General features: G+C 45.1%; 1 protein-coding gene across 9 annotated transcripts; it reads left to right on the forward strand.

The window, feature by feature from the left end:
* Positions 1 to 5,995: 5,995 nt before the first annotated feature.
* On the forward strand, positions 5,996 to 12,236 carry LOC119390999 (uncharacterized). Of its 9 annotated transcripts, none has more exons than XM_049415010.1 (9): positions 5,996 to 6,887; positions 6,965 to 7,015; positions 7,938 to 8,009; positions 8,117 to 8,170; positions 8,650 to 8,721; positions 8,904 to 8,975; positions 10,657 to 10,862; positions 11,167 to 11,324; positions 12,032 to 12,236. In XM_049415010.1, the coding sequence occupies exons 1-8, from the start codon at positions 6,731 to 6,733 to the stop codon at positions 11,296 to 11,298; spliced, it is 816 nt and encodes a 271-aa protein (XP_049270967.1). In that variant the 5' UTR covers positions 5,996 to 6,730; the 3' UTR covers positions 11,299 to 11,324; positions 12,032 to 12,236. The 9 variants fall into 9 exon arrangements, with proteins under 9 accessions (XP_049270967.1, XP_049270968.1, XP_037514631.1 ...); XM_049415011.1 differs by lacking the exon at positions 8,117 to 8,170 and adding an exon at positions 8,474 to 8,527; XM_037658703.1 differs by lacking the exons at positions 11,167 to 11,324; positions 12,032 to 12,236 and adding exons at positions 8,293 to 8,366; positions 8,474 to 8,527 and having other exon boundaries at positions 10,657 to 10,764.
* The last annotated feature ends 382 nt before the right edge of the window (positions 12,237 to 12,618 follow it).

The raw sequence follows: 12,618 nt of genomic DNA on the forward strand, positions 1-12,618 counted from the left end.
TTACATTATCTTGAGCATTTGTGTGGAGTTGTTAACTTGTTATAAATTGATGGAAGGCAGCGGACATGATTAGTTCGAGAAAAAAAAGCCCTTATTCCATAAAATAACCGGACCTTTGTTGCATCACTGTCGTGCACGTAATCAATCGATGAAAACTCCGTGCTAAACACTCTTGCATGTGTATGCGTATTCGCGCGAACATTGAACTCATTGCACAGGAATATGGGCTGGTATACAAATGAAGAAGAAGTAAACACTTAAGTAGTTCAGGCGTGCTACAGCAGTGCGTAATACACAGAACACAAGGTAAACACGTACAGATAAAACAACAAAAAAACTTCGTATAGTGCATAAGCGCAGACTGTCACCCAGGGCGAGCATACCTTTCTTCGGCAGATTGCGCTTCTCTCACTAGTAATAGTAACGTTGGATGATCTTCGTGCATCGATTCAACAATGAAGAGCGTATATATTACCAGTCAGCTGCAATCAACGCATTTTATTCGCCGACAATCGGCTCAAACAGCTCACAACGAAGCGCCGCTATGTGCATTTGTATACGCGCCGCCGACCGCCTCTCCACACTAACGCGGCGACGGTGCTGCCTCCTATAGGTCGATCTCGCGGCGTCGCGCGCCTAGTGCTCCTGGCTGCCGCCGCGGCGCCACCAGTGGGGGTGCCTCTGGGGAGACCGAAAGCGAGAGCGCCGGAATTATTGCGGCGGATCGCGGCTTGACAGCGCAGCTGCTATGTGCTTGTTAGTTTTTAAAGGGTTACAATAAACTTGCTATAGCGTTAACTATATTGGTAATCGTCCTACCGAATGTGTGCCGGCGATGCTTCAATTTAAATATAGCAAGTGCTAGTTTTATCTGAAGTGGTCGCTCGTGCGAGTTGCGATTTTTCGCGTGATGTTTTCTCTCTTTTGTTGCCGTTGCGCTGTTCACCCTCGATAATGTATGTTTGTGCTACAGTTATTTAATCAACAGGAGATTCGCCCACTGACAGGTGCGGTTGTATTTCCGGAATGACTGTTGCTCACACCTTAGAAACAAAAGCATTGTGAACATCAGGAGAGTCATAATTGCTTTATTGCACGTGCGTGACAAAAAGGATCACTCTGTTATTGGAATCACAGGCGCAGCACCTTCTTGGCCAGAGGTTTTTGCGCCAAGCGTACGAGACGCTAAACAAACATATTAAAATTTCCTGCCCAGTTGGCAAGAAGCGTTCGTAAGGCTGATGAAAACTTTGCAGACTTCCATGGCGTGGTCGTCCGCCCCGCAAGTCCATTTTCAGCACTTCCATGGTCATACCCAAGCAACCACGGATATCCGCTCAGTATCCATGCAAGAGCCCAATGTCCAGTGCCAGTGTGGGACATTCACTGGATGTACATTAGAGATACCATAGTGGATATCCATTTTTGGAGTTGTGACGTACAGACAAGTTATAATCGATTATGGATCTTCAAAGGATATTCATGTATGACTTTGTGAAGGAGTCCACAAAAGAACGTGTATTCACTACATAAGCTGAAACAGCAGCTTTCTTACACATGGCAATGCGCATCGTCACAGGTCATAACCAGAAAATCATAGGCGTGCGCAGGGTTCCCCATTAGGGGGGGGAGGGCGAAGGTTCATCGCAGCGCCCCCCACCCTACTAAGTCAATGTATGGGGCAGATTTTGCGCCCCCCCCCCCCTCTTATGTCACTTGAAAGGTCAATGTACGGGGCAGATTTTGCGCGCCCCCTCTTAGGTGATTAGAGGGGGCGGCCGCCCCCCCTCCCCTGTGCGTACGCCTATGCAGAAAATTATTTAGTGGAACCCCGCGATTATACGACTGTGAGGGGTCCACGCAAAACCGTCGTGTAATCCGGGCGTCGTATAATCGAAAAACTAAGAATATAGGTAGTGGCAATCAGCCTTGGCCAGAAAAGGGGAACAGACCACCTGAACAAGCCCACGACACGACCCTGTGCTTTTCCAAGGAAGGTAGATTAAATTATTTTGGAAAATGGCAGCGAACGGCAGCATTACTTAGTTGAAAGAGGTATGAGCGAATCGTCATCCTCAACTTCAAAAAACTGAATCCAGTGCGCATCTTTCTCCCTATAAATCGAGTTCAAAAGTTGCCTGTGCGTGAAAACGAACAGAGCATGAGTTTGCGTAGAATGCTTTCGTATGGGGCTTTCGTGCTCGACTGAGCTGTGTGCATCGTATTTGTGCCCCTGTTAAGTGTCCGCTGTTATTATGAACGTTCATGTCAAGCGAAAGTTATTTTGCACGGTGAAAATAGCTGCGTCGCGTCCTTTTGCGTGCTCAAGACCTGTGACTTCGAGTGCCGCAAACAAGGGCAGGAGAGCAGCTGTATGTCGATCAGGAAAAGTTTCCACGGACCGAAAACGTGAAAATATCTGGATCTCAATGATCGGTCAGCTGAAGCTACTCAGTGTGGAGAGAGCTTGTCTAGGTAACGACCCTGGATACGCACGCAACCATGGGCGTCCGCAAGGGGGGGCAAGGGAGGGCATCTGCCCCCCCCCCCCCCCCTGGAATTCGGGATATATATATATGAAAGAGAGGGCGGGTACTTTTAGCCTTGTATCATGGCCAAAGTTTTCCCAAAGCTGGAGCGGGTCGTATGTATCTCTTCTCGTGTGTGTATCGGCGCCACGGGCTAACCGCGGAACCATCTGAACTTGGACCATGTGTGTGTGATGTGCAGAAGCGCAATTCTCTTTTTCCCTTTTCCTTGGTCGCTTGCTCAGGCCGCCTTTTATCTATCCTACGAAGATAAGACGGGCATAAACCGACCGCCTCGCCCGCCTCCGGCGGCTCTCCGTCTTTCCTACCGCTGTACTTTTCCTCCCTCGTTCTGCAGCTGTTGACGAATGCCCAAAAAAAGCAATTGTCACTGTTGCTGCCTTCGTTATTTCTCTCCTTCTTTTCTTTTCTCATTTCTTCTTTTTCTTCTCTTTTTTGAAATTCTCGTTTGGCACCCAAACTGGGCGGGCGGCCCTGGTGCAGCAGGTTGGGCCATGTCATTTCAATTACATCCTCCGAAGAAGGCTGGACCGCCAGCCGAAACTGTTACTATAAAATGAATATTTGTTTCCTATATTGTAGCACGAAGAGTTTTTCACAATTTTTATAACGGTAGCCAGAAGAAGTTCTCTCTATGCCTATATATATATATATATATATATATATATATATATATATATATATATATATATATATATATATATATATATATATATATATATATAGAGAGATAGAGAGAGAGAGAGAGAGAGAGAGAGAGACAGAGAGAGAAAAGCTGCAAAGCTTGATTAACACACTTTGGTCTCGCATATCCGCATGGAACAACTTTCAGGATTGCGAACCAATTTTGCACATTACAGACTATGACAAATCTAGACGTGAAGTCATGACGGTGAGACTGCCTGCGATGGCTATTGAAGATAGCGAATAAATCTGAGATACAAGTTTCATGCTTTCTTTTCCTGAACTAAGAGATTTACGCAGTCTGACACAAGAACTTCAGTTCTCACAATATTGACGGCTACATTTAGCAAGAAATCATTACCGCTACACTGCGTTAAAAGACTGTAAATCCCATGGCGTCGCACCTCTCACCACCCAAGCTCCCAAACAATGCTTTTAAATCGGTCACTCAGAAAGCTTGTGGGGTTGTACAAGTTGCACGCTGTGCTTTGTTGTGGAGCTCAAGTATTGCCCTTGTCGTTGGTCATTATAAGGCGTCGATTATACCTTCACAACAGCGGGCCTTCATCCTCATGCAAATTAAATCGCCTTACCATTTTCGGGAGTAATGTATTTATGTTGCTTACATGTTTAATTATTGTTGCGGCAATGTCATACGCATCGCTAACATTTCAAAATAAAATACTACTGAACGTGGATGTCAGTTTTTTAGGAGTGTGTCCAAACCCTGATAAAGGAATCGTGAAGTACAGCGTGTATGAAGGCGACATGATGAGTACTCGTAGGAAGTGACGACACTGACGACGGAGGATATATTTATATAATCAGAAGCAGAAATTAATTTACAAAAAATGACAAACTTTGCAGTACCTACTGTACTCATTGTTCATTTGGTTAGAGCCTAAGTATAGCCGTGGTACAGGGTTTGCGTGGAGTTTCAGCTCAGACTGTACTGGCTATCGAGATTTTGCTGGCGTTAAAAAATAAAAACTTGGTTAACATGCCAGTTGCGACGGTTATTCAAAAATGCCATCAGAAGATCAGCCAATCAAATATCATTAAAGGTGACCACCACCTTAAAGTTTAGGCACAGGTTAAGGCACGACCAATAACACAGAGCAAAGCAAAATCAACAGCTTTATTCGTCCCCCTTGAAATCACAATCAGGCCTTCTTCCTATGGGAGTCTTCTTTGGTCCCCGACACACATCCGTGTAGCCGTGCCCATCCGCGCGATGATTACAGCCTAATGGCAACGCGCCTATGCTTAAACACTTAAACCGTGACTGGTGGTTGTCAACGACGAAAGGGGAAGAGCCGCCACGCATGGGCCGGTGACGCACCCTACGAAACGGGTGAAAGCAGCCCCCGCTTTCACGCTTTGGGTGGCACCTCTGGACTGTCGCGTGTCGATAGCTTTTACGGGCACGTGTCGTTTTGCCGTCTTCGAAAGGTGTCATCGTTAAAAAGGGCTGAAGGGCGATCTGTTCTAATCATTTCGACGCGTTCAGGGGCCGGGCGCCTCCAAGTCCGGTGGTAGCCCTGCCGGCACGCATGTGTTCCGACCCTTCTTCAGGGGAGGTCTCTGTTGTTCGGCTCTGTAGAGAGATAGCGGCACGAAAAGAGACACCGTACAGGGCATTGTGTTTTCGCCTTCGTTGCTCACTGTGTTCGGAATACGCTGGTACGCCCGAACCGGCAGCCCTTGTGAGCACGCATCTTGTTGAGTGCACCTCCAGCGTGGGGGACCTCAACAAGGTGGCAAATTCGGCCAGTCGGAATATATTTATGATGGCCAGCCCTGCGTCTTCTTTGCGCTATCCATCACGGGGAACCTCGTCAGAGCGGCGACAGCGCGTAAACGATTCCAGCCATCTTCCCACTTTGTGTCGCGCGCAATGTCCTGTCTACAAGGGGAGCCGACACGGCCACATGGTTCCGTTTTTTTCGACAGTAACCGCCTCTCTTTGTGTGGTTCAGTGTTTTCATGTGCATGGCGGTACGGAGCTGAAACAACCAGGACACTGGACGAGAGAGCAACGAGCGGCAAGCAGTGCATGGCCCGGTTGCTCGACTGTGCGGATGCGCGAGCGAGATTGAGCTAGACGAATGAATTTGTGAGCGTGTGTACTATAGCCTGTAAATAAGAGTTCCTTGTAAATATAATCCTTTCGTGTTTTTAACGTGAGCATTTGAATAATTATCCTTCCAGTCAGTGTGCGTATATTTTCTAGTGGTATCAACCACCAGGAACTCTGACAGCTTTGCCTCGTCCGGTCCCCAATTATGGATATCCAACGCTTCTTCAAGCGTCCACGGATGTCTGACGGAGTGTCACTGAGCTGTCCGGCGGACGATTCTAGTGTGGCGTGTGACGATTTTGCAGAATTTGACCAGCCTAGTGATGCAGACGTTCACCAACGGACAGTACCAGAGGTCGTCGCCACCATGGAAGAGGTTCAACCATCAGTGAGCTACCACGCCACAGTAAGCCACCATGATACTTCTCCTTGCTTGGGATTAAATAACAGTGACAACACCAAGCAAGCAACTAACATTGCTCGAGAATATGATTTGGGAGAGTTTCTAGACAAAGCTAAACTCGCGGGCATCCCAGACAATTTGAAGTTACGCCTTCTTACTCATCCATGGTCGCCAAATGCTACACATGACTTTAAGAAAGGTTTAACACCTGGCAACCCAGACAACACGAAAAGTCCTAAGGATGCCCCAAACAAGTACTGAAGTCCCACATCCAATAAAGGAAGTCATATGGGTGTCCCGTAGATTTCAGCGAACGGATGTCCATTAAACATCCCAGAAGAGGATATGAATGGGTGGATGCTTCCATGCCTCACATCAACACACGCGTTTTTAATCTACTTACTCATATTAGCACACATGTATGCATGTTGTCTTCATGAATTAATAATGTACATTTCCAGCGATCATTGTTTAAAATCGCACCAATACATATATGGAATTTGCGCAACGTACCCTTCAGAAATAATTAACATGTATTAATTAAACAGGCGAGAACACATAACGGCTCTTGTTTGCTGAAGTTTTGCATACTAATTATTCTTTCGTACAGGGCTTAATTAATTAAAGGACGTCCAACTTGAGCAACGACATAGTATACTACGTGATGTGCTGATGTGCTGTGCGTTGCTCGTTTATTCGGAACCACATATATGCATGCTATCAACCTTGCTCACTAGACTGTTTCAACGTACTTAGCCCGGATGGCACACGAAAAAGTCCAATATAGTTAAACATTAATGGGGTTTGAAACCGTCCCATGTAAAACTAACCTTCCTGTGCGCTCCGTTCGAGAAGCGGCGAGCAGTTTCGGTTTCAGTTCTTTGAATGTATCGTTTTACATGTGTACTGCTCTTAAATGGGCAAGCGAAAAATTGTGAAAACAACGGCGTTGTAATTCGTATTTGAAGTGCGCTGTATTTTCTTAACTTTTTTCTTTTACTTTATGCTCATTATATGTACGACAACATTACCAACATTACGACAATGCGGCTGTGGCTGCAGTCTGTTTCTATAGTTCCGCATTTGAAACGTGCTCTCTGCGTGCGGTTACAACAGTTGCAATTCGCGCGCACTCTGAAATTTGGGTTCGCGGAGCTGGTTGTAATCGAAGGTAAGTGTTGTTTTCCTACTGTTTTTTGATCTGTCAAGCGTGAAGATATACGTGTGTTGGCCTTGTTTTATCTTTAGAGCTTGCATACGCTTGGCGGGAAGCGCGCGCCATGGAAAGCGAATACGAGAGTAAGTTATCGTTGCATTTATCATTCTTCCCCGTTTGTTGTGTTCATCTGCCTTTTGTAATGTGCAGTGCGATGCTATACTTTTGACGTCGCCCGCTTAAACAGCACGACACAAGTGAGTTTACCGGTTACCACGTGGTTCACCAAGTGGTTTACCACGCTTATAGTCGCCTAAACATGGCTTCCATGTCGAGATCGACTGCTGATCAGTCACGCCGTGCAGGCCGATGTGCGCGCAATCTTTTGGTAGCCACTGGCGAATCTTTTAACGTGGAGAAGAATCATTCACGTGTCGCTTTTACCTCCAATCAGCCAGAAGTTCCCGAACCACCTCTGAACCGTTCGCTCGGCCAAGTTGAGAGTGCCGGCATTTATGGCAGCCTGCAGCCAGAAGTGTCCGAACCACCTTTGAACCGTTCGCTCGGCCAAGTTGCCAGTGCCGGCATTTATGGCGGCATGCTGGAATCTTGCGACTAGAAGTACCATACTGGTGACAACATGCACAGCGTTCCCGTGGAACCCGATAACGTGCCCGACGGGTGCCACAGATGCCTTACACAGCAGGACACTGCAACGGATTCTAACTCAAGTGTATATTGAAAGAACTGGATATCGCATCGTTGAGAGAAGACCTGTGACAGTGGAGCTTAGAGTCAAGTGTGCCTCACGATGCCGTCACAAATCTGTTAAAGGTTCTTCGCTCGTATTCTTGCATGTGTGAGCTACCAAGTAGCGCCAGGGTGCTTTTGTCCACACCAAGAGTGCCAAATGTCACACTACTGCTGGATTCTGGACATTATTGTCATTTTGGTTTGCGTGAAGGGCTTCAATCTGCTCTCAGACATGTTTACCATGTGCCCAATGCACATGGTAAACATGTGCATTACCATGTGCCCAATGCCTGTGGTCTGTTTTACGTTCAGGCTCATCGCACATACCAGTACCCTCAACTCTTGCTGCGGCTGCAAGGCCACACACGGAACCACGCATGCTTGGTATGTCATTCTGGTTTCACATAGCAATTTTTATCTTGCTGCGGTTAGGTTTTTGCTTTTGCATTGTGCGGCAAGGTGGAGTGCAAACTATGGTTTCTATGTTTTAGGTGCTTTGCACATGTTGGAAGCTGCCAACTCTTTTACGGAACTGCAATCTCATGGTATGTCATTTATGCGGTATACATCATTATGTTGCTGTTATGCAATGTTTCCAGTTTTTACCTTGTTTTGTTGTACAGTCATTGTGCTATAGCCAAATGCCTGTGGTCTGTTTTATGTTCAGGCTCATCGCACATATACCAGTACCCTCAACTCTTGCTGCGGCTGCAAGGCCACACACGGAACCACGCATGCTTGGTATGTCATTCTGGTTTCACATAGCAATTTTTATCTTGCTGCGGTTAGGTTTTTGCTTTTGCATTGTGCGGCAAGGTGGAGTGCAAACTATGGTTTCTATGTTTTAGGTGCTTTGCACATGTTGGAAGCTGCCAACTCTTTTACGGAACTGCAATCTCATGGTATGTCATTTATGCGGTATACATAATTATGTTGCTGTTATGCAATGTTTCCAGTTTTTACCTTGTTTTGTTGTACAGTCATTGTGCTATAGCCAAATGCCTGCGGTCTGTTTTATGTTCAGGCTCATCGCACATACCAGTATCCTCAACTCTTGCTGTGGCTGTATGGCCACACATGGAACCGAGCATGCTTGGTATGTCATTCTGATGTCTTAATGCATGTTGCTGTAGTTTATTTACATTTACTCATTAAATTGAGAATTATTTGCCCACTTCAGGTGTTTTGAGCCTGCCTGTCTGTCTCTGTATCTATTTCATCTCCGTCTGCCTGTCTGTGTAACTCTAGATGTTAACTTGTGGTGTCAATTATGTTCAGATACATCGTACAGTCCAGGACCCGCATATCTGACCGGGGCTACAAGGTCACAAACAGACCCACAAGTGCTCGGTACGTCATTCACCTTCTTTAATGGTTACAGTCCAAACTGTTCAGTGTCCTTGGGTTCTATCAATACTCAGGGAAAAATTCCCGTCTTGTTTATGTGTTTTCTTGCTTCATATTTACTTGAGGCAAATGTTTCCTTTGTACTGTAGACGTACTATTCACATGTGATAATGCATGCCAAGAGAGAGTGAAATTAATTCCACGAGTATTCTTCTTTATTGTAACGTGTTCACGGGCGTCCGGAGGGGGGTGCAAGGGGGGGCGTCTGCCCCCCCTTGGAATTTCGGATAACATTTTTCTATGTGCGATAAGCTACACAGCTTGATTAGCACACTCAGGTCCTGGCCTTCAGGTTTGCCATTCAATTTCGCGCGTCACAAACTACTGACTAATCTTGCCTGTCATGTAACGGCAGTGAAAGAAAGGCTGCCAGTGCTGAATGCCCCCCCCCCCTTGCGTATGCACCCCCCTGCAAAAAGTTCTGCGGACGCCCTTGAACGTGTTGGAAACGGAAGGTGATATTCTTAGCACTAAATCAGCTTAGTTTTTTAGTTGGGTTGCTGGCTTCATGCTGGAAAAAATTGTGGCAGAACCCATCTTACAATGACTCACCAGTAATACGATTTGTGTTCAAGCAATGTAACAGCCTGCTGTATTGCTCCACCTCCATCTCTTGAGCTCGTGTATGTGGGCAGTGTCCTATTTCCTTCATATATGCTATGTATCAGCATAAATAGAAACACAAGCTGCATAGCTTCTGCATAGTGTGCCTCACCTTGCTCTGGTTTCATGATAATAGTATTAGTGTGAGCATTCATTACCCTCCCCTATGCCGCAGCCACATAGCACAAATGAAAACAAAATTGTATGTTGCTGCTGGCATAACATACTTCCCATTGTCGTTGTGACACAGTGACACACTACCATGAGTCATGTTGAAGAGACAGGGCGTGCAAACATGAACACAAGAGGGAACCCAAGACACCACAAACGCCTTGACATCTTGGCTTCTCTCTTGTGTCAGTGTTCGCACGCCCTGTCTCTTTAATATGAGTACCTACACACTAGCTCAGCTTTCTGTCATTCTAACCATAAGTCAGTGGCGCAGTTTATCCCTTCGTTCTTCTTTAGGAGCATGCTTCATCATTTGAGCAACGATGGTTGCTAATGTGCAAGCGGTGACTTATAAAAACATTTGTGCTCGTGGTGCTGCTGCAGCGTCAATCAAATCGTAGATCCTCACTTACACTGTTATCACCAAGCCAGTGTCGCAAAAACTGCAAAGAAGGCTGTACGTAGATTTCAATGTATGTTAAAGAACTCCAGGTGGTCAAAATTTTTGGCTCGATAATCATGTCCTGGTTTGGAACGTAAAACCCCAACAATTCTTATTGCAAAGAAGACTCATGCTTTGCTGTTAGCGCTCCTACAAGTAACTCTCAGCAATGTTCATGACCGTTTTTTTTTCTTGTGTTGCCATACAATTCACTGAAAAGTTTTAAAGCTATATTTTGAATATATAGGTTAACCTATAGCTACCTGGAAAAGCAAAGCACTTTGAACATTACGTACCTTTAGTTACCTTAAGCTTAGCTATGTTCGAATTATTGCGGTAGTTTTTCATCTTAGACATATTGCTGAACTGAAAACTCTCATAACACTGATGCCATCACTACTTTTTCAGCCTTCATGGAAAGGATACTACATGTGTTAAATAGCATGAAGCACACACAGCAAGCCCATTCGCAATATTTCAACGAGCTGCTAAGTAATGCCGACAGTGCAGCTCCGCATCCTCATGGCCTCCCAGACCTGCCTTTCTCGAATGTGGCGGATGTTCTTGCGTATGGAGAGAAGCTCGAGACAGACAGCAAAGCTCATGATCAAATGGTAATTTCTCTGCTTCATGGCCTAAGCTCAGTATAATGTTGCCTGTCTTGTAACTACAGCATGCTGGAGTGACTAGGCATTTATAAATTCATGTGAATATTACTTATGACAGTCTGATTAATGACGTACTGTTGAATTTTTGCATAGCTAGCTGCGTATGACAGTTCTAAAGAATTTAAGTAAAGCTAGAAGCCAGCTTGTATTTCTTTATTACGTCAAGATCATCTAGGTTGCAAAACATTCAAAGTAAATTGGATCCCAATGTGTCTTTCTAGCTGTATATCTTCTTGTTTCCTTTTAACAGAAAAAGCACATGGCTGTACAAGGGGGAGATTCGACGAAACTGAAAACAACACGTGTACTGCAGTCCCTCCTCAGCTGGAATGCTGCAGTGGGCTTCAGTTGGTTTGGCACAAAGGGAAAGAAAATTCTGTGAACTGCACCTCTGCAAGCTGATGTGCGGTGAGTCAGGTGTAGCAAGCTTGATATAACTTGTTTTTTTGTGAAATCTTCTGTCAAGCAGTATACTCAATATAGCTAGGTTGTCTATTTATACTTTGCTGCAATTAGTCCTGGTATTTACTTTCAGTTTTTAAGTGTGTAGTACTTTTGGGGCCCGGGCTGCCGTATGCTGTCATCGCTTGGCATAATGCAGGCAAAACCACGTATAGCATAGCCATCTGTAGCGTAATGAGCGCGTGATTGCACCAAGGAGGTCTGCTTCTTGTTCTTCGAGTGCCTTGATGATGATATTAAGTGTGGAGCACATTAGGGGCCCGGGCTGTCGTATGCTGTCGTTGCTTGGCCTTACGCAGGCAGAACCATGTAAAAAATAGAAAAAAAGAGGAAGCAAGCGAGAAATAGACAGAGAGAAAGAACAGGAAGAGGTAGAAGGAAAATTAGAGAAAGAAATAGATAGAGACGAAGGAATAAATAAAAATAAAAAGAGAAGAAAAGACAGCAAGACGGAAAAGAAGGAAAAAAAAGAGAGGCGGAAAGAAAGAGAAAACCGAAGAGAAACAAAGAAGGCTGCCCAGCTCCGCACTTCCTTCAGGCTTGGCACCACACATGCGAAACTGCCTTAATTTCTAGAAGAGTGCCATACCGGCCCAAGTTTTGTGTGGTGTGCAAAACTTATAGGAACGATAATTTTGCTTCTATGCATGCAGGCGTGTTGACTAATGACATCCGAAACCCGAATGCGACCCTGAAGGATGTGGAGAAGGCCGCGATGACCTGGTTCCGTCATGCTGCTGAGCGGCTTGCCGCGCAACAAAAATAGTTTATTTCTTTTTTTTTCAACTAATAAGGTAATCCTGAAGGTCAGTTGTTGTTGCAAATTCTCTGCATTGCGTCTAATAAAATTTGTCTTTTTTTTCACCACTGTTTCATTCCTTCTTTGTTGTTTCTTGTTTATGTATGCCATATTCAGTGCAATCATTTTTCTGGTGAATTGTTTCCTGTGGTGGAACTGAACTTTTTGTTTCCTAAAACTTCATTTTCTTACTTGCACACTGCCTGTAGATTTAAGAGCAAAGAGTAATTAACTGCACCAATAGTGTAATGCTAAAATCATGTCCACTACATAGTACATTGTTCAAAAAGTACCCTGCAGTAATCGCAAAAGCATCCGAGCAAGCAAATACAACCCTGAATTCTGCACTAGCAGATGAGAATTAAGCAAGTTGTGTGTGCTAGTAAAGAAATTCTGTTTCAGGAAATCAAAATTTCAGTTAGGCTAAGGGAACAACAGAGA

This window comes from Rhipicephalus sanguineus, chromosome 4 (assembly GCF_013339695.2).
Source record: "Rhipicephalus sanguineus isolate Rsan-2018 chromosome 4, BIME_Rsan_1.4, whole genome shotgun sequence".
Lineage (NCBI taxonomy): Eukaryota > Metazoa > Arthropoda > Arachnida > Ixodida > Ixodidae > Rhipicephalus > Rhipicephalus sanguineus.